Source organism: Lissotriton helveticus, chromosome 4_1, assembly GCF_964261635.1.
Source record: "Lissotriton helveticus chromosome 4_1, aLisHel1.1, whole genome shotgun sequence".
NCBI classification, from domain to species: domain Eukaryota; kingdom Metazoa; phylum Chordata; class Amphibia; order Caudata; family Salamandridae; genus Lissotriton; species Lissotriton helveticus.
The window spans coordinates 1,285,288,065-1,285,309,305 of NC_136063.1; the positions used below are offsets into that span (position 1 = coordinate 1,285,288,065).

A 21,241-nucleotide genomic window follows, 5' to 3' on the forward strand; every position below is an offset into this window, starting at 1 on the left:
GCTGTGAAAGCACTAGATCAGCTACAGAATAGAAATTATTAAGCAGCAAATTCAATCATTTGAAACACAAAGGGCCCGATTCACAGAACTAACTTAAGACAAAATGCTAAGCTTATTACCATTGTGGTATTCACAGAAGGCACTTACTCATTTTGGTATTCACAGAAGGCACTTACTCATTTTGGTATTCAAAGAAGGCACTTACTCATCAATGAATAAGTGCCTTCTGTGAATACCAAAATGAGTGAGTGCCTTCTGTGAATACCAAAATGAGTAAGTTACTCAAAATGAGTAAGTTACTCAAAATGAGTAAGTTACTCAAAATGAGTAAGTTACTCATGTTGGTATTCACAAAAGGTACTTACTCATCATTGAGTAAGTGCCTTCTGTGAATACCTAAATGAGTATGTGCCTTCTATGAATACCAAAATGGTAGTAAGTTTAGGATTTTGTCTTAAGTTAGTTCTGTGAATCGGGCCCAAAATGTTAAAAGAAAAGGTCATGACATGAGCAATGCATTTTGTAAAAGGTGTGTTTTCTCCTTTCCTCAGCACGGAAAACAAATCTTAGGTCACAATATGAATTTTTTTTTGTGTGAACATTATTTTTATTTATTTATTTCTATTTATAAAGTTGTATATAGCTCGAACTTGATCCCGAAGTATATCAAAGCGCTTTACAACTTGAGGCCCAGTGTGATCGGGAGGTAGGGGTTGGGCATTTTCAGAGGGTACATTTCCATCGGCCGGCCGTGGGATACGATGGGGAGGGATATGGTACGGTGGTGGTAATGGATGGAGGAGAAGCTCCTCTTCATGGGGGTCTGCTCACGCTAGTGGTGTATGAATCACAGGATACTGACCAGACACATTCAACCTGTTCTCTACCTGTACACACAAGGTTGGATGCAACTTTTTCCTGTTGTAATTCTAATAATTACTTATACTAAAATGTACTCAACTCTGCCTGAAATTGTAAAGCGCTCCGACATCCCTCGGGATCAAGTTCGCGCCATACAAAACTCCATAAACAAAAAAAAAATAAAGGTAACAAATCAGAACATTGGTCTAACATGGGGAATTAGTTAGAATCTAAACAAAATATGGCTAAATAACATATTGTGTACACTGAAAAGAAGAGGTCAATTTCAGAGTTACATGCTGGTATTTATGTAAGGAGTCTTTATTATTTCACAAAACATAGGAAAACATTCCTTTCCATGTTATCTGAAACAGTTTAGAATTTCAAGCAATCTTTCTTCTAAAAGGCAAGGCTAAACTGAGGTCAGCCTTTCGAACATATTGTGAACGTCCTTGCACGTTTTATTCAAACCATTATTTAGCAAGCTGTTTAAGGCATATTTAAGATCTAGATTAATAAGTATGTCTGTGTACTGCATTTTTTTCTTTTCACCTTTAAATGTCGTGCCATTTTAATATAATATGCGTCTTAATTCTGCACACAGGTTTTTTTTTTAACTATGATAAAGGAATTCTCACATATCCTAAATCTTAATTTTTTCAACCATTTCTCCTGTTTCTTTTAAAAAATATTTGTGATGAGGCAAGTGGGTAATGATGCAGTATGATCCTTCATTCAAAGTAAATCAACTGGCTGAACCGAAATTAAATTGTAATAAGAACTCGATTTAAGAAAAAGGTTGTTCATAGGATCATTTTAGCTTGAATATGACCTGATTCCTATAGCTGTTATTGGGATATTTTATGGGCAACAGCTCAGGCAAATATTTACTAACAGTCACGAGAGGAGCAAACTATGCGTAATGCCACACTGCAAAAGAGAACCAGAAGTTAGAAGCCTAGGCATTTACACTGGACGGATTTGTGTGAAGAAAAAACCCAACCCAATTTCTGGTCACAGCCAATATCCTCATCACCTTCACCCACATTGGGAGTTACTACAGTGTAGGAGAATATTCAATGGATATCTAAAGTAGACCACAAAAGAGATTATCTACATATATTTTATAACCGAACCTGTCCTAAATTAATTAGAAGGCATGCAATGATTAATGCCAGAAATTCTGCTGAACTTTCCTTACTTAGATCCACTGGGCATCATGCAACCTGCATTAATACTCATCCCCCAATCTAATTCTTAATTTCTATAAGAGTGACCTTTGACCAGATTGGTTGGATTGGTATACCTGTGGTTATATTGCTTGCAGGGGGATTTCTGGGTGTCTACCAGAAACTGATCCATTTTATACACTATGTTGATGTGATCAGTCACAACTTATCATGCTTGGTTCTACTGCACCTGTGGTGTCAACATATGGTGTTTGGGTGCTTGTGTTTGCCAGTGTGTATTTTTTGTGCTCTTTTGTTTTTCCTAATCCATCTGACTAGCAAATATTTGAGAAATTAAGAGTTTTTGAGAGTGTTAATGAGTTTCAGGGAACTTGAGTATAGCTGCTACAAATAAGTTACATACTTTTTCTTTCCTTTGCAGATTCAAACTCAGTTTGTAAATTGTTTTGTCTTCTTTATGTACTATATTCACTCATATTGATTGTTTTGTTTATTACTCTAAAATAACTTTTCTTGAAAAAAATGTTTTTGCCATTAATGCAAATAATCTGTAGTGGTAACTTCGTCTGGACACGGCAGTCCACGAATCAGTGCAATGGAGTTTGCAATCATTTTCTCTATAACTTTCTTTCGAGTCTTCTCTGTGGCATTTCCAATGTGAGGCGTCACAATGACATTCTTCAAGGTCAGGAGAGGATGACCTCTGGAAAAAAACACATAACAGTACATTCATGGTTTGCATGCATATGGGGCATAATAAATACTACACTGGACACACCAAAGTGAATCTGGAATAGATTAAAGAAGCAAAAATGAAAGAACTCAAAGAGAGCTGTAAGGTACAGGCTGAGAACAAACTTAGCGAAGTGTGAGTCCAAGAGAGTTTTGCAAGGAAACCAGAATCGGATCCATTTATTGAGCAAGGAAGGAGTGAGCACATGCATAAGACCTGCAACTCTGAAAAGATCAACAAACTGAGAGGCACTGAAGGCTTCCCAGGAGAAAAACAATAAACTTCCATTTTCTCTTGCTCACAGGAATTCTTGAATGTTGGCTTCTTTCATCTGGAAGGTCTAGATAAACTGTAGGATAACGGTGAACCTCAATAGCCACTTCACTGACCTCTCACTGCTGCAGTAGATTCCTACATTAGGGTCGAACATATGAAAATGCCCCTGCATTCTCTTAGATGGATGCAGCAATTCATGAGCAATTTTTGTTTTGGATGACCATGTCATAGTAAACAAGGTGTTAAATCCGATTTCATGCCTGACAACAGTTGAGAGTAAATACTCTGGGCATCATTTATGAAACATATTGCTGCAGGAAAACAGCGTTACAACACTTTTCATAACGCCATCCTTGCGACACCATGGATGCGCTGTATTTACTGTATGGCGCTACATGTCGCAAGGATTTACAGATACGTCAGTAACCCTGACATATCTTTAGGCTAAAAAATGGCGCATTGCTGGAGTGTGTCTGAAAACAGACGCAACCCCAGCAATGTGTAATTTCACATGGGGCAAACCCCATGGGAAAGGCACTGCGTCACCCCTTACGCCTGCTTCAAGAAGACGTAAGGATTTGGTGCACTGACACCGTAGAAGTGTTGCAGTGACAGCTCAAAGATTTCCTTACGTCACTTCTACATGGCTTTCCTGCGTTGGAAACACCCACTTTGCATACATAATACCTCTCGCAGGTTTAATGTAGCGAAGGGGTTTATAAAGTGATGCATCTGCCTAAATTCGTCACTTTGTAAATATAGCTCAATAAACTGGGCAACTCAATACATCCTTGGAGGCTTGGGTACCAGGAAACAAGTAAAACGTAACAATGCCTTCAGGAGATTTTATTTAGTCATGATCAACAAAACTCATCCAAAACAAATTATGAGAGCCCAAACTAGTGGTCTCAGATATATGAATTGTTGAAATCAATTCAGAAACCCCCAAAAGAATATTTAAAAACAGAAGATATCAAAGAACAAAATTGTCCAGTGTATACTTAATGTACAAATTTATATAACTAGATCATTTAGAAAAAGGGTGAAAAACAACATTCACAAAACAAAAATGAATGAGATCAATTGTCTCATGAATAGTCTCATCTCATAATCACTTCTGTGAGTAACCCATTTCTTTCAGTTATTTCCAAATAGAAATTATCATTGAACATACAGTCATTAACTCCTATATAACAATTGTTAGGAAAATGGGTTGAATATGTCGACGTTTCTGACTTGTGTCATAAAACATTTAGAAGACCATCTTCAGGACCCAAAAGTTCATAAGACTTAAGATCACTGTTTCCAACAAGGTGAGCACATGCGCGCACACCTCTGTTCCCCCGGGCATGCAGTGCCGTCTGAGGAGCGCGCACACACACAGCACATACCGCAAGAGCATTCGTGACGCTGCTTTTAAAAAGCAAACAGCACGAAAAACTGGTATTTCCTGGTTGCGGAGAGCGGCGGAATAGACTAACTTGAAAAGAAGACGAGCGGCAGGTAAGTCTGTCTTGCGGCAGCCTGTGGGATTATGGAGGGCACTTGCTTTATTCTTTTGAATCTAGAGCCCAGTTACGGGGCATATTATGTTTATTCATGTTAATTGCAGCGCTCATCACAAGCTGTGATTAACATGAATACTTTAAACAAAAGCACACAATATGCCCACAGCCGCGCTTGAGTAACAAAAGAACTTCAGCAAGTCTACACACACCACATGTAAGGCACACCTATTTCTGTAGACGTGCTGAATTTCTCTTCTTAACAGAGCTAGGCTGCGGGGTGATTGTGTGCCTTTGTTAAAGTTTTCTTGTTAATTGCAGCTCCTGATGGATGCTGCGATTAACCTGAAAACTTTAACAAAGTTACACACTCACCCCGCTGCCCAGCTGTATGTAGCTACTCTACAAACACGGCGTGTAAACCCCACCCGTGTTTGTAGACTTGCTGAATTTCTCTTCTTAACAGAACTGGGCTGCGGGGTGATTGTGTGCCTTTGTTAAACTTTTCTCGTTAATTGCAGCTCCTGACGGGACCTGCAATTAACCTAAAAACAAAACCCTCGCTGCCCAGCTCTATTAAGGGATGTACGTTGTTACAACGCATGCTTTTACCACGCATGCTTTTACAACGCAGGTTTTTCAACGCAAGTCGTTACAACGACTTGCGTTGGGGGGTGCTGGATAGTGAATAGTTTAATTTACTATTCCAACTCCAGTCCCCGTGGATAGTAGGGAAGGTGTTGGATAGTAAATTAAACTATTACCTATCCTACAGCGCCCCCAGCGCAATTCGTTGTAATGACTTGCGTTGAAAAACCTGCGTTGTAAAGGCACTGCGTGGTAAAAGTTGCGTCGTAAAGGATGTTTCCCCTATTAAGAAAAGAAATGGAGCAACTCTACAAACTTGGAATGTAAAGCACATGCCCTGTTTGTAGACTTGCTGAATTTCCCTTCCTAATAGACCTGGGCTGCGGGTTGATTATGTGGCTTTTCAAACTCGTCTGTGCTTAGCATATTGTGCAGCCCAACTTGTATTTTATGTTTCTGTCATTGCATCCAGATATATCATACCACAAATAACATCATACTCACTTCAAGTCGGACTATTGACTTTGTCAGTGGTTGTTAGTTGCATAAGATAATCAGCAACTATGGCTTGTATAAATTAAATCCATCTGAATTTGAAAACAGCAAAACTCTCCAGCCATCTTTCTAGTTGTGATGAGGCTACCAATGACAGAGACTAGCTTGAGTGTCTGTTATGGTCCCGCTGGTAGTACTGTTTTAACAACCCCTTTAGACAAAAGGTGACATTTTAACAAGAAGCAGTTTGACTGTTAATGTAATTCCCTTTTTGTACTTATATATTAAGGCGAAAGGGAGTGATCCTCTGTACAAAACTCAGCTCTGAAGTTCATCAGGTTAAGCAGACTGTCTTATGATAGGAGCTTGCATTATATCCAGTACTGCAGCTTCCGTACTGTGGTTGGGACAGAAAAGTGACTGATGGGAATTCAACAGTTGGCTTCCTTCTAAATATTGTTCAAATTGTGGGGTGATTATTCTTTCCAGGGATAGTGGAGTCAGATGAAGGACGAAAGGGGAAATATATGTGGTATTTCTTTGTCTTTTTAATGTAGTTGCTCATTATGACAAGTCTGAAGAATAGACAAGATGAGCTTTGACCCAGTGAGATACTGATGATGGTAACAGTAGTCTCTCGAGCAGTGGAGGAGCAGAGTCTTTTTTAGGGTCTTAATTATTGTTATATTATTGTCTTGAAAAACTGACATCTAGAACGTGTGTTTTTTATGCATGATGAGCTGTGACCTGAGCATTCCATGGGACTAGGTGATGCACCAGTGCAGTGATGGTGCAGGTTTTCACAGATCTTTTCTCAGTATTATAATGTTGGTCTATTTTTATATTTTGTAAAGGATTTGAAAGTTGCAGGGCAGTTCAGTCATCACTTTTCTCACCTATAAAAGACTCTAGGGGCACTGCCCACTCTAAGTCATCCCATTTCACTTCATCTGAAAGTTTTCTTGTTAATTGCAGCTCCTGACGGGCGCAGCGATTAACCTGAAAACTTTAAAAAAGGCACACAATCACGCTGCAGCTGCGCTCTATTAAGAAAAGAAATGCAGCAACTCTACAAACATGGCGTGTAAAGCAAAGCCGTGTTTGTAGACTTGCTGAATTTCTCTTCTTGATAGAACTGGGCTGTGGGGTGATTGTGTGACTTTTTAAACTTTTCTGTGCTAGGCATATTGTGCCACCAGACTTTTCCTGTTTCTGGCATTGCATCCAGATATATGATACAACAAGTAACATCATACCTACAACAAGTCGGACTATCAGCTGTGGCTGTGGTTGTTAGTTTCATTAGATAAATAAGCAGCAACTATGGAATGTATATAATATTGAAAAAGCTTCCACTTAAAGCGCCACCACAACAATGTTGCTGCCCCTGAGTTTCAAAAAGAGAAGGGAAATCCAGAGAGAAAATGACTCTCTTCAAAGGATTTCCTTTCCCCCACAACGCTCACCTGGCATATCTGACATAACTTTTTTCCTTTTTTCTCCCACTACCCGGCTGCTCTCACATCTACTTCTCTTCTTTTTCCTCTCCCTCATATCTGTCCCGCTCCACATTTACCCACTTTCCCCTTCTCCCCATCCCATTCTAGTCCCCATTTCTCTCTCGCTATCTGTCTATGCTTTCTCTCTTACTGATTTTCTATTCTCCGTTCTCCCTCCCAGTTCTCCAAACCCTCTGGCTGCCTTTCTCTTTCCGTCCCTCTCTTACCAATTTCTCCACAACCCCCTTCTCGATTTCTCGCCTTTGCGTCCTGACTTTTTTTCTCCTTTGTTTCTCCCCCCCCCCTTTCTCCGCCACTGAATCCTAGTTCTCACTAGTGTCCTCTCCTTTTCCTTCTGGCAGCTATGTTACAGTTTTAAAAACACATATCACTAACCCTGAATATTAGAAGGCAGCACATTTAGAATTTGGACCAGTGTGCCTCTGCAGTGTCGCTGGCCTGGCCAAAAAGGACACGAAAAAGCTGAAATTGGATGATAAATCCGAAGCTGTTCTGATCAGGGGCCCCAGAAATAAGTTTGACCCAGGGCCCTCAAAATCCTTAAGATGTCCCTGTGCATTTGTTAAAGTTTTCATGTTAATTGCAGCACCCATCATGAGCTGCAATTAACACGAAAACCTCAACAAATGCACACAATCACCTGCAGCCCATCCCAATTAAGAAAAGAAATGCAGCAACATAGCTGCAAAGGTTTCAAATTGCAATGTGGGATGTTTTAATCATTTCACTGTAATTATTAGTGCCATTTAAACAGGGCCGGCTTTAGTGCTGGTGGCGCCTGGTGTGCCAATGTTTGCTGGAACCCCAATGACCACCTCGGCCATGGATACTCTCATTACTAACCTTTAACAGGGCCCCTTAAGTCTCCATAACCCCTCTATCTTTCATATCTATTTTGTTTAATAGCGCCACTCATACCAGTGTAAGGTGTTAAGCACTTTACATTGCATACACATTACACAGAGACACTGAATCATAGAGTGAAAATCAATGTATAGGAAATGTTACATCAGACAGACAAATACAAATTATAGGAGTTACAAGTCATCCATACTGGTAGACAGTATAGTTTAAAAGTTCTTGGTCTGAAGAAACACACACTGAGAATATAAGACCTAACACCATGGCTTTACTGATAAGAATTGATTTCTACCCAAGCGAAACCTTTTTGCAATATTAGGATAATGAAAGACTGGGGGAAAATTCATAGTGTTCTAATCTATACCTAACTGTTTGCATGCAGCTCTTTGGTAGTTAATAGCTCACTATTCTATATTAGGATTTAAACTTATAAACTGCAAGTATCAAAAGGGGCTCTCTGACAGAAGCAGTAATGCACTGACCTATTTACATTGCACACCATTTGTGATCTGCATGGTTCACCTGCTTTACATCAGGCATTTTAACCTCCTGGGCAACTTTATGATGAGTCGAAACTTCCACTAGAGGAAACTCAGATCTCTCTGCAGCAGGCCCATCAATCTCCGGAATTATCTTGACATTTTTATGGTTGCCTGAAAATTGCTGGAGGCAAGGAACACAGCCGCGGGTGCTTTTTAAACTGTATTGTATTCGAAAACACTGCACCCTTCCAAAGACAGCGCCCGGAAGCATATGAATATCAGAAATAACACCCCTCTCTCCTCCCGTGGAATTCATGAGGGATTATTTTAAAATTCTGAAAAGTTTGTCATTACACATACAATTTGATATGTCATCAATGTTTATTAGAGGCACCGCAATTTATTTTAAATGCACTGCTACAAGCATGTATTCTTTAGCTGGAGTTAAAGATTCAAACATACTTCCATTGCAAAAGCTTGCTTTTATTTTATCTGCAGCTGATTTTGAGAGGTTTTAGCCTTTCAAAGACCTGCTCAATCACTAATGTCGTTCACCAAGCAGAAACCCTAGTAAAATGCAGGTCGTATCATCCCTTCTTGCCAAGTACTATTAATGTTGTAAATTAAATTGTCAAAACTAAAAAAAATTACCAGACCCGAGTGGCCGACTCAACAAGTGAGCTCTTCCTTTCAGCATGGCTCTGGAGGCAGTCACATCTTTTCATATCCTGCCTCTCTCTCTGTAGAGATGACTGTTCAACCTCCTCTGCTCTCCTAATAGTCACACATGAGGGCAGACAGTGGTGCGCAGAAAAATATAATTGCCGCTGTGCTTAACTAGTTAGTTCCTGCCGGCAAATGGACACATTCACATGATACCAATGTCACATGATGCTGCCGGCTCGGGCTGCGTGACTCTCAGCAGCAATATGCAGCCAGTCCAAGTCAAGGGGAGAAGGAACTATTGAGCCCAAGTTTTCTGGTACCACATTGTGCAATTTAATTCAGCCACTGAATGTACATGCTTCTCGAAGCCCACTGAAACACCTTCAAACTCCCTGACCACTACCCTGCAGGCATCAGTGTGGCCCCCTGTCACACCACGACAAATATTTTTGGCCCATGGGAAAATGTTTGCGAGTACCCAATGTCTGTTGAAATTGTGATTACATGCAAATGTGGGTGAATGAGATGCATAGCTGTTAAAACATTGACTTGGCAAATGGTACAGAAAATGCAGGTGAGTGGGTGGACTGTGTGGGGGTTGCTGTAGTGAAGGTGATACACGAAAATAGAAGTGTTAGAGAAGTAACTTATTTTTAATTAGACAGTCTTTTCATATTGTGTGTACACCACTTGCTGCATCATGTTCAGGTGGGATCTTTTGATGGCTTGTGTACAGCTCAGTCCTCCTTATGAATTTCCTAGTACATCCAACTAAACCATTTGTGCAGTTTGAATGTCAGGGAAAAGTTGCATCACAAAAGGTGTAACACAATGCCGATTTATAGACTAGTTTAGCGTAATGTTTTCTAATAATGAAGCACATGGATTACTCATTGGATTGGGGGTTGCTGGGTAAATAGATTCACAATCTGCACCCCTTTTCTTTTGCAGGTTTGTGAAACCATACTACGAATACAATTGCACAGGCAGGACAAACAGGTAATTATTTGGAAGACTTAAACTGGTGCATCTTGTACATTGTAGTGTAACAAACATTACCCATGTTTTCTTCTGTTGCAGGTTTTGCAGACAGTACCCCACACAGTTAAACTGGCATACATGAGTACAAGCAGAACAGGTAATTGTTAAGTAAAGTTAAACTGGTGCATCTTGTACATTGTAGTATAACAACATACCTTATCCATGTTTTCTTCTGTTGCAGGTTTCGCAGACAGCACCACACACATTTAAACAGCATATGTGAGTACAAGCAGAACAAACAGGTAATTGTTTGGTAGAGTTAAACTGGTGCATCTGGTACATTGTAGTATAACAACATACCTTACCCATGTTCTCTTCTGTTGCAGTTTTCGTAGACAGTACCCCACACATTTGACTAGTTTAGTGTAATGTATGCTAATAATGAAGCACATGGATTACTCATTGGATTGGGGGTTGCTGGGTAAATAGATTCACAGTCTGCACCCCTTTTACTTTTGCAGGTTTGTGAGATCATACGACGAATACCATTGCACAGGCAGAACAAACAGGTAATAAATTGGTAGGCTTAAACTGGTGCATCTTGTACATTGTAGTGTAACAAACCTTACCCATGTTTTCTTCTGTTGCAGATTTTGCAGACAGTACCCCACACAGTTAAACCAGCATAAATGAGTACAAGCAGAACAGGTAATTGTTGGGTAAAGTTAAACTAGTGCATCTTGTACATTGTAGTATAACAACATACCGTACCCATGTTTTCTTCTGTTGCAGGTTTCGCACACAGCACCACACACATTTAAACGGGCATACATGAGTACAAGCAGAACAAACAGGTAATTGTTTGGTAGAGTTAAACTTGTACATCTTGTACATTGTAGTATAACAACATACCTTACCCATGTTTTCTTCAGTTGCAGGTTTCGCAGACAGTACCCCACACATTTGAATGTGCATACATGAGTACAAGCAGAACAGGCAATTGTTGGGTAGACTTAAACTGGTGCATCTTGTGCATTGTAGTATAACAACATACCTTACCCATGTTTTCTTCTGTTGCAGGTTGCGCAGACAGCACCACCCACATTTAAACGGGCAAGCGTGAGTACAAGCAGGACAAACAGGTAGTGGTTTGGTAGAGTAAAACTGCTGCATCTTGTTCATTGTAGTATAACAATATACCATAACCATGTTGTGACGAGGGGGGGTCCCGGACCCCCCAGGCTTACCTGTGTCCCATCTCTTTACACAGCACACCGAGACCTGGAAGACACCGCAAGCTGTATACAACCCCGGGCCGGAGGTAGCGGCGGACTCCTGTTTCTTTAACTGGGCGGAGCTGGACCCTGACCACGCCCTCCCGTCCAAGATAAAACCCTGCCCAGAGAACCTGCAGGTGTGTTTTACACCCGGAGGTAGCGGAAGTGATTGGCGTGAGGACAGAGAGGAGTAGGAGTACGGAGCGAGCGAAGGAGACTGGCGAGAGGACGGAGAGGAGGAGGAGAGCGGAGACCATCGGAGGAAGGAGGAGGCGAGCGGAGACCATCGGAGGAAGGAGGAGGCGAGCGGAGACCAACGGAGGAAGGAGGAGGCGAGAAGAGAACAGTGGGAAGAGGAGGAGGCAGAACGCGGAGACGAGGAAGACCCACAGCTCGGAGGCAAGGAGAAGAACGGAGACCAGCAGAGACCAGGACGAGACGTCCGCAACAAGCCAGGAGGCCACCCTAGAGGCGCCTCGCCCAGCCACACTTCAAGGGAAGTGTGGCTTGAGCAGGTACGGTCACGCTTTGCGGGCTGGGCGGGTCGTAGGTGGGTTAAGCCACCCTGAACCCCCTGTCATCCTCTAGAGTTAAACCCTACCCTCACAAACCCTGCACTCAAACCTGGGTCGGATAAAGACACGTGTGTTCCTCACTCCCTCCCCTGTGCACATTCCTTGGCCCCAGCCTAATTGCACTTTCTATCTTTCCCCGGTACACTGGACGGGACGGGGAGACACCCAGAAGAGAGGCGGCCTACAAGTCCCAGAAGACCCCGGGAATACCGAAGAATAAGTACGGTGAAGCGCCTGGATCGCCTGTCGGAAGACACGGACACGCCTCTCCCATACTATCGAAAGACGATTCAGAAGAAGCGCTCTTACAAATTAATAAAACCATCCTTACCCAGAGTACCTTTGTCCATAAGTCTGTTCGAAAGCCCACACATGTTTTCTTCTGTTGCAGGTTTCGCAGACAGCACCACACAGATTTAAATGGACATACGTGGGTACAAGCAGAACAAACAGGTAATTGTTTGGTAGAGTTAAACTTGTACATCTTGTACATTGTAGTATAACAACATACCTTACCCATGTTTTCTTCAGTTGCAGGTTTCGCAGACAGTACCCCACACATTTGAATGTGCATACATGAGTACAAGCAGAACAGGCAATTGTTGGGTAGACTTAAACTGGTGCATCTTGTGCATTGTAGTATAACAACATACCTTACCCATGTTTTCTTCTGTTGCAGGTTGCGCAGACAGCACCACCCACATTTAAACGGGCAAGCGTGAGTACAAGCAGGACAAACAGGTAGTGGTTTGGTAGAGTAAAACTGCTGCATCTTGTTCATTGTAGTATAACAATATACCATAACCATGTTGTGACGAGGGGGGGTCCCGGACCCCCCAGGCTTACCTGTGTCCCATCTCTTTACACAGCACACCGAGACCTGGAAGACACCGCAAGCTGTATACAACCCCGGGCCGGAGGTAGCGGCGGACTCCTGTTTCTTTAACTGGGCGGAGCTGGACCCTGACCACACCCTCCCGTCCAAGGTAAAACCCTGCCCAGAGAACCTGCAGGTGTGTTTTACATCCGGAGGTAGCGGAAGTGATTGGCGTGAGGACAGAGAGGAGTAGGAGTACGGAGCGAGCGAAGGAGACTGGCGAGAGGACGGAGAGGAGGAGGAGAGCGGAGACCATCGGAGGAAGGAGGAGGCGAGCGGAGACCATCGGAGGAAGGAGGAGGCGAGCGGAGACCAACGGAGGAAGGAGGAGGCGAGAAGAGAACAGTGGGAAGAGGAGGAGGCAGAACGCGGAGACGAGGAAGACCCACAGCTCGGAGGCAAGGAGAAGAACGGAGACCAGCAGAGACCAGGACGAGATGTCCGCAACAAGCCAGGAGGCCACCCTAGAGGCGCCTCGCCCAGCCACACTTCAAGGGAAGTGTGGCTTGAGCAGGTACGGTCACGCTTTGCGGGCTGGGCGGGTCGTAGGTGGGTTAAGCCACCCTGAACCCCCTGTCATCCTCTAGAGTTAAACCCTACCCTCACAAACCCTGCACTCAAACCTGGGTCGGATAAAGACACGTGTGTTCCTCACTCCCTCCCCTGTGCACATTCCTTGGCCCCAGCCTAATTGCACTTTCTATCTTTCCCCGGTACACTGGACGGGACGGGGAGACACCCAGAAGAGAGGCGGCCTACAAGTCCCAGAAGACCCCGGGAATACCGAAGAATAAGTACGGTGAAGCGCCTGGATCGCCTGTCGGAAGACACGGACACGCCTCTCCCATACTATCGAAAGACGATTCAGAAGAAGCGCTCTTACAAATTAATAAAACCATCCTTACCCAGAGTACCTTTGTCCATAAGTCTGTTCGAAAGCCCACACATGTTTTCTTCTGTTGCAGGTTTCGCAGACAGCACCACACAGATTTAAATGGACATACGTGGGTACAAGCAGAACAAACAGGTAATTGTTTGGTAGAGTTAAACTGTGCATCTTCTACATTGTAGTATAACAATATACTTTACCCATGTTTTCTTCTGTTGCAGGTTTCGCAGACAGTACCCCATACATTTGAACGTGCATACATGAGTACAAGCAGAACAGGTAATTGTTGGGTAGAGTTAAACTGGTGCATCTTGTTCACTGAAGTATAACAACATACCTTACCCGTGTTTTCTTCTGTTGCAGCTTTCGCAGACAGTACCCCACACATTTGAACAGGCATACGTTTTAGTAGCGTTGCCTTATGGTGCACATGGTATATTGCTGTATCACAATGTACTGTAACAATCTTTACTTTTATTGCAGGCTGTTCAGGCCGTGCAACATATAAGTTCGGAAGGGCAGGGCAGAGAACAGAAAAATCCAGGTAATTATAATCTACATTTTGCCGGCGATGCTTCAGTACTATGTGACATATTGCATTCAATCAATCAATCAATCATTTGTAGAGCGCGCTGCATACCAGTGAGGGTCTCAGGTGCTGGAGAGGGGAAGGGTGGACCTCTACTGATTGAACAGCCAGGTCTTGAGAAGTCTCCTGAAGGTCAGCAGGTCTTGGGTCTGTTGTAAGCTCAGTGGGATGGTGTTCCAGGTCTTGGCGGCGAGATGGGAGAAGGATCTCCCACCAGTGGTTGTTCTTCGGATGCGCGGTACGGTGGCAAGTGCGAGGTCGGCGGAGCGGAGCTGGCGGTTAGGGATCTAGAAGGAAAGTCGTCCTTTGAGGTAGGCTGGGCCGGTCTCATGGAGTGCCTTGTGTGAGTGGATGAGGAGCTTGAAGGATATCCTCTTGTTGACGGGCAGCCAGTGCAGGTTTCTCAGGTGGGGGTGATGTGGCTGTGGCGTGGAACACCAAGGATCAGTCGTTCGGAGGTGTTTTGGATGCGTTGCAGTTGTTTGATGAGCTTGGTCGGGGCTCCTGCGTAGAGGGCAATTCCGTAGTCGAGTCTGCTGCTGACGAGAGCCTGGGTGACGGTTCTTCTTGTATCTGTCGGGATCCACCTGTAGATCTTGCGGGGCATGCGGAGGGTGTTGAAGCAGGAGGAGGAGACGGCGTTAACTTGCTTGGTCATGGAGAGCGTTGAGTCGAGGATAATTCCCAGGTTGCGTGTGTGGTCGGTGGGTGTCGGGGCTGCCCCCAGTGCCATCGGCCACCAGGAGTCGTCCCAGGCTGATGGGTTGGAGCTGAGGATGAGGACCTCCGTTTTGTCCGAGTTCAGCTTCATCCAGTTGGCGACGGCCTTCATTCCTTTGTGGAGTATGGCTTTGGCGGTGATTGGGTCCTTGGTGAAGGAGAGGGTCAGTTGAGTGTCGTCGGCGTAGGAGATTATGTTGAGGTTGTGCTGTCGGGGGACATGTGCGAGCGGGGCCATGTAAATGTTGAACAGTGTCGGGCTGAGGGAGGATCCCTGGGGCATGCCGCAGATGATCTCAGAGGCTTTGAAACAGAAAGGGGGGAGGCGGACGCTCTGGGTTCTGCCGGAGAGGGAGGGGGTGGTCCATTCAAGGGCTTTATCTTGGATCCCTATGGCGTGGAGGTGTGCGCGTAGTGTGCGGTGGCAGATGGTGTCGAAGGCGGCAGAGAGACCCAGGAGGTTGAGGGCTGAGGTCTCACCGTTGTCCAGCATGGTCCTAATGCCGTCAGTAGCAGCGATGAGGGCGATTTCGGTGCTGTGGTTGAGGCGGAACCCTGACTGGGAAGGGTCTAGGATTCGGTTTTCTTCGAGGTATTGGGTTAGCTGTCTGTTGACGATCTTCTCGATGACCTTGGCTGGGAACGGGAGCAGAGATATGGGGTTTCTAGGGCCTGCCTTGTTTTTTTTGAGTAGGGCGTTGATCTTGGCGTGTTTCCAGCGCTCTGGGAAGGTCGCGGTCTCGAGGGAGAGATTGATGACATTGCGAGCATAGGCATCAACTTTAGCCTTGTTCCTTAATTTTGCAGGCTTTGTTGCACAGCAAGATAAAACCGGTTCACACAAAAATGTTTACGCGCAAAGCTGTAACTTCTGCAGAGTGCGGTGCTTCAGCACAAAGGAAGAAATGTTGCCTTGTATTCAAGGAAGAGTTGATGAAAGAAATTGTGGAGGCTGAGACACAAAATCACAAAGCAAGGTTTGCGTGCAACTTGGGGAACTATTTCAATACAGTCCAGAGGTGGGCTTGATTTGCAAAGCATGTGCCGAAGCCAAGATTGTTGGACTTTTCTTCAGGGGAGAAATGGAGTAAAGGCTGGAGACTGGCTTTCATAAAACACCATCTAATTAGCAAAGTTCACGAGTCTGCCTTGGTGATATTGAGAAACAGAAGTGCTGCTGCCAGGTTTGGTTATGGAGTGAGGACAATTCTGACAGAAAATGCCACCAACAAAGCAGCAAACAGAATGGAAGTGGTTGAACGACAAAGATCCCTGCCTGAGGAGATAAAGTTTCTCATCAAAAACTTGTTGCTGGCAGTCAAGATGAATACTTCAATGTTGTCTGTCCAAGACATCCATGACCACATAGCTTTGTATGTCAAAATACCAGACAGCTGGAGGGGCAAGACCTATGGCTTCGAGTTTCTTGAGGCCATAAATAGCGTGATAACCTGTGAAGCTATGGCAGAACTACTCGCACAGCGAGTGAAATATGCTTGTAGTAGACAGTTATCTGCCATATGACATTAAAACTGTCCCTGAGTACCAAGTCCTGCAGAGAAGTACATGCCATGCACCTTAAAGTCTCTCCAGTCCAGCTGAGCTATGTTGGCTCATTTGATATAAATGCATTGCCGTTCTAATGAGTGTCTTTAAATCAGCTGCATGCCTCACTTCAAGTACTACATCCCTGCAGGTGCATGGCCATGCTGCCTATTCTCCAGACCGAGAGCATGCAATGCAGGCTTTAACAATAACATGGTATTAATGGCACAGTTTTAGGTTTCCAAGGGTTGATGAAATAATAATATGATTAGTAAAAGCATTGTGTGTAGTTTATTTTATTTGATATACAAGATAAAGGTGGACATTAGCGGTCATAGCAGCCCGGACCATGGCTCTCCATCCTGCATTACTGCAGTCTCACATGCCAGTGACATGCCCTTAACAACATTAATGCAAAAACATGGATTGATTTACGAATAATGAGTGTTAAAAACATTAAGGTAATGCATGTCAGCTATTTAGTTCCTCTCTTATTTTAAGTTTTGCTTAATCTTGTATCCCTCAGAGTTAGCTATTTACTCATGTTGAGTTTCTTTATTTATTTTTTCAATGCATACTTTGTGCTGTGCAGGTGTTTATGGGGACTTTGATTGAAAGCTCTGACGCTGAAGCCAAAGCAAAGTGTCTGTCAATGGGTTGGCCTCTCTGCAGAGCACACAAAACAATTGTCATGTATTCCAGAAGTAATTGCATTTTTATGAAAATGTGTGTGAAGGGGTGCACAGATGTCAAAATATATACAGGGCAAAAGCAATGGCAAAATATTTACAGGGCAAAAGCAAAAGTAAATAAATTGCTTAAATGTGAATGAGTGCAGTGTATGATTGGAAGTGGTGAAGTGAGGGAGATGCAAGAAAGTGCATTCGGGGAAGATTGAAAAGCAGGTGCTGAAGAGGAAAGAGAGGTGGTTGAAGATGTGCAGATGGACGCGATGTGGAGAGAAAAAGGATATATATATCTAACATAAATCGCACATAACTGAAAGCCAACACTCCTTCCACAAGCCTCAATACTATTAAAATTCTGAATTTTTACATTTAACATATTTTAATGTTAATTATTTATAACAAATCCTTGTTGTTACTCATTTATGGTAAACAGCTAACAACCATTCACATAGTCAATCGTACTGACAGGTTTTAGGTGTTGGTCAGTTGTTGTGTCATATATCTGGATGCATTTACATCTCAGAGAGATACCAAAATACCAGTCGGGTAGCACACTATAGGAATCACAGAAATATATTTTACGTGTTCCCTTTTAGAGACTCAACACATCTTTCATCCCACTTAACGACCTGTCTTCATATATTTCTATATGATTGATTGCAATCGGCATCTGTGGGTCCTTCCCAAAGCCTGGTTTGAGCATTTTCTTCCAAAGTTTTTGCCACATGCAGTGCAAATCAATCAATCAATCATCGCATTTGTAAAGCGCACTACATACCCGTGAGGGGGTTAAGGCACTGGGGGGGAGGGGGAAGGCTGCTACAGTTGAAAGAACCAGGTCTTGAGAAGTCTCCTGAAGGTCAGAAGGTCCTCACTCTGCCGTAAGCGGATGGGGAGGGTGTTCAATGTCTTGGCGGCGAGGTGGGAGTATGATCTGCTGCCGGTGGTCACTCTTCGGATGCGAGGGACGGTGGCAAAGGTGCGTTCTGCTGCGCGGAGCTGCCGGGTGGGGGTGTAGAGGCTGAGTCGGCTGTTGAGGTACGCTAGTCCGGTGTTGTGGAGTGCCTTGTGTGCGTGGGTGAGAAGTTTGAAGGTTATCCTCTTGTTGACAGGGAGCCAGTGCAGGTCTCTCAGGTGGGGTGTGATGTGGCCGCGGCGAGGGATGTCGAGGATCAGGCGTGCGGAGGCGTTCTGGATATGTTGGAGCCGTTTCAGGAGTTTGGCCGGAGCTCCTGCATAGAGTGCTTTCCCGTAGACCAGTCTACTGCTGACGAGGGCCTGGGTGACCGTCCTTCTCGTTTCTGTGGGGATCCACTTGAAGATCCTGCGAAGCATGCGGAGGGTGTTGAAGCAGGAGGAGGAGACAGCGTTGACCTGCTTCGTCATGGAGAGGGTAGAGTCGAGGATGACCTCTAGGTTGCGTGCATGGTCGGTGGGTGTTGGGGGTGTTCCCAGTGCAGTCGGCCACCAGGAGTCGTCCCAGGCCGAGGGGGGTGGATCCGAGGATGAGGACCTCCGTCTTGTGTGAGTTCAGCTTCAGTCGGCTGTTCCTCTTGCAGTCGGGGACGGCCTTCATTCCTTCATGGAGGTTGGTTTTGGCGGTGTGGGGGTCCTTGATGAGGGAGAGGATCAGCTGGGTGTCATCAGCGCTGGAGATGATGTTAAGGTCATGCTGTCGTGCGACGTAGGCGTGTCGTAATTTGGCAATGACTAGGTTAGCATTTAGCTCAGCTACACGAACTTTCGTGTGTAAATTGACCATACTTGTGGGGGGCCATTTTGTATTTCCTGGCTTCCATTCTCATGAACGTGCGGCCTCATGGTCAGCATGCCCTTTTGTCCTTTCTTTGTACCAATGACCATTTAACTTGCCCGGCAACAGGCTATTTTTAGCACTGGTCAAGCTTACGCATGCGTACTCGAACATTTAGATTAATGAGTGGTCACCTTTGAGGAATGTTCTCCAAAACTGACCAGTGGTACTAAACTCCTCCCACATGTTGGCTGTGTTTCAAAAATGCCCTTATATGTACCTAAACTGTGTAAAATACAGCCTACCCTTTTTATTGCTGTCTAAATTGTATAAAAGAGGTCACGCACCGATGTCCGGTGTGATACTTCTTGCATTACCGAAGGGTGCTGTAGCAATGTACCACCACCCCATGGGGTCCTAATAAACTTGTCTTTTGCATTCCCAGTTTCGGTGCCAACTTCTATTCTATGGTGTTTGAAGGTTTATGCAGAGTATGTAGACCTGACGAAACCCAATACCACAAATTGGCGACCACGAAGGGACTCATCGGCGACTCGGATGCCCGAAGGAGTGGTCGCGACGAAGGATTGGAAACTCGCCCTGGACGCGTACGCTGCCACTGAGTGACCCGAGTCTTGGCATCCGCGGTGTTTCTTCCTTTCCTTCTGACCTGACCTTCCAAGTGGCGCCGGTCCTCGACTGAGATTCTGATCGGTTGGGTTGTCGTGCAGTGCCCGTTTGGCTGATTCGATTAAGGAACTTGGAGTTGGAACCTGGACATTTGAGAATATTTGGTAAGCTTTTGATTGGTAAGATAGTCTACTGACACTTACTGTGGCTTTTTGGATTTGTTTGAGTTAGATAACATTTGGGTCTATGATTTGAGTTATATGTGGAGTGCACCTCACATAGGCAGGTATGTAGAGATATTTCTTTGACTTTGCATTTGTTTGAACGGCACACCGTGTGTAAAACATATTAAGTGCCATTTTATGTAATATCGCGTTTTCGTGATATTTTGACATGCCTGTTCTAAGCACGCTTCGAGGAATGTGCTGTCTTGGAAATGGTACCAGTTATCGATTAAATGAATCTCAACCAGCTCCCCCAGAGGGGACACCTAATCGTGAAATGTACATAAAATTTGGTCTTCCTCCATTTATGTATAGTACCTTGTGGCACAAATATACGAAAGCTGATCATGAATTACAATGGCCACTACATGGGTCGTTTGATTTGCGAAAGGTTCAATATGTGGAGCAGTGTTTGTTTCAGCGCAGGTCTAGACAGGATATGTTTGATTGTGTGCGTATGTGGGAGAAAGCGGTGCGTGAACGAATGAAGCGTGAACAAGCCTTGGCGGACAAGGAGCAGCGAAAGGCTGCTCGTGACAAAGCTTTACAGTTGCAGGAAAAACAATTGCAGGAACAAAAAGAGAGGGAGACTCAAGAACCTAATTTGCAAGTTAATGGTCAGTTCCCTATTCGACGCCCTCTTTACCCTGTCCTTAATAATGAATCAGATGATTTTTTCATTACTAGATCGTTGCCCGCCTCCGTATGTTCCGCCTACGGCCCGGATGAGGACTCGGGCGAGGATGATTAGAGGGATAATCGCACCAGGCTAAGTGTTGATCGAGCTGCGGAATTACGCGGGTTGGCTCGTAAACTTAATATTAATTCTATAACTATTTCAGAGATTGATGGCCTTATGTGTAAGTGGTCCGAAAGAGAACGATTGTATTTTCTGGATCATTTTGGGGATGAAGTTGTCGAACGGTTCAGACGTTATTCATCTGAGTTGGAACCTAAGGATATATCAGTTGGTCGTGATGATTTACGTAAAGGCACTTTTGATCTTACAGATGCGGATGGGTTTTTCCAGCGTTTGGTTTAACTACGGGATGAGACGTTACGATTACGGCCGGTGAAAAAGGCATCGGGTTCGCCTGCATCCGGATCGACGGAAGTATCCAAAGAGTGCCCTATCTTTGGAACAGATAAGAGCGCCGCAGTTCATGTTATGCCTATGCGAGAAGCTGCACCTTTGTATGTCCCTCCTAAAGGGCAAGGCACAGATGATGATAAGACGTCTGTAAATGCGAAGGGTTATTTCATATATAATTGGGTTTATACGCCCTGGAATAGAACAGATGTTATGACACTTAAG

At 44.3% G+C, this 21,241-nt stretch overlaps 1 protein-coding gene across 1 annotated transcript in view; it reads right to left on the minus strand.

Annotated features, from left to right (window-relative positions):
* Positions 1-1,158: 1,158 nt before the first annotated feature.
* The window catches only part of LOC144829082 (putative 2-ketogluconate reductase), a 261,551-nt gene continuing 241,468 nt past the window's right edge, over positions 1,159-21,241 (minus strand). The window contains exon 5 of the mRNA XM_078687857.1: positions 1,159-2,754. Coding sequence (XP_078543983.1) covers positions 2,586-2,754 — 169 coding nt within the window. The 3' untranslated portion in view covers positions 1,159-2,585. The remainder of the gene's footprint in view (positions 2,755-21,241) is intronic.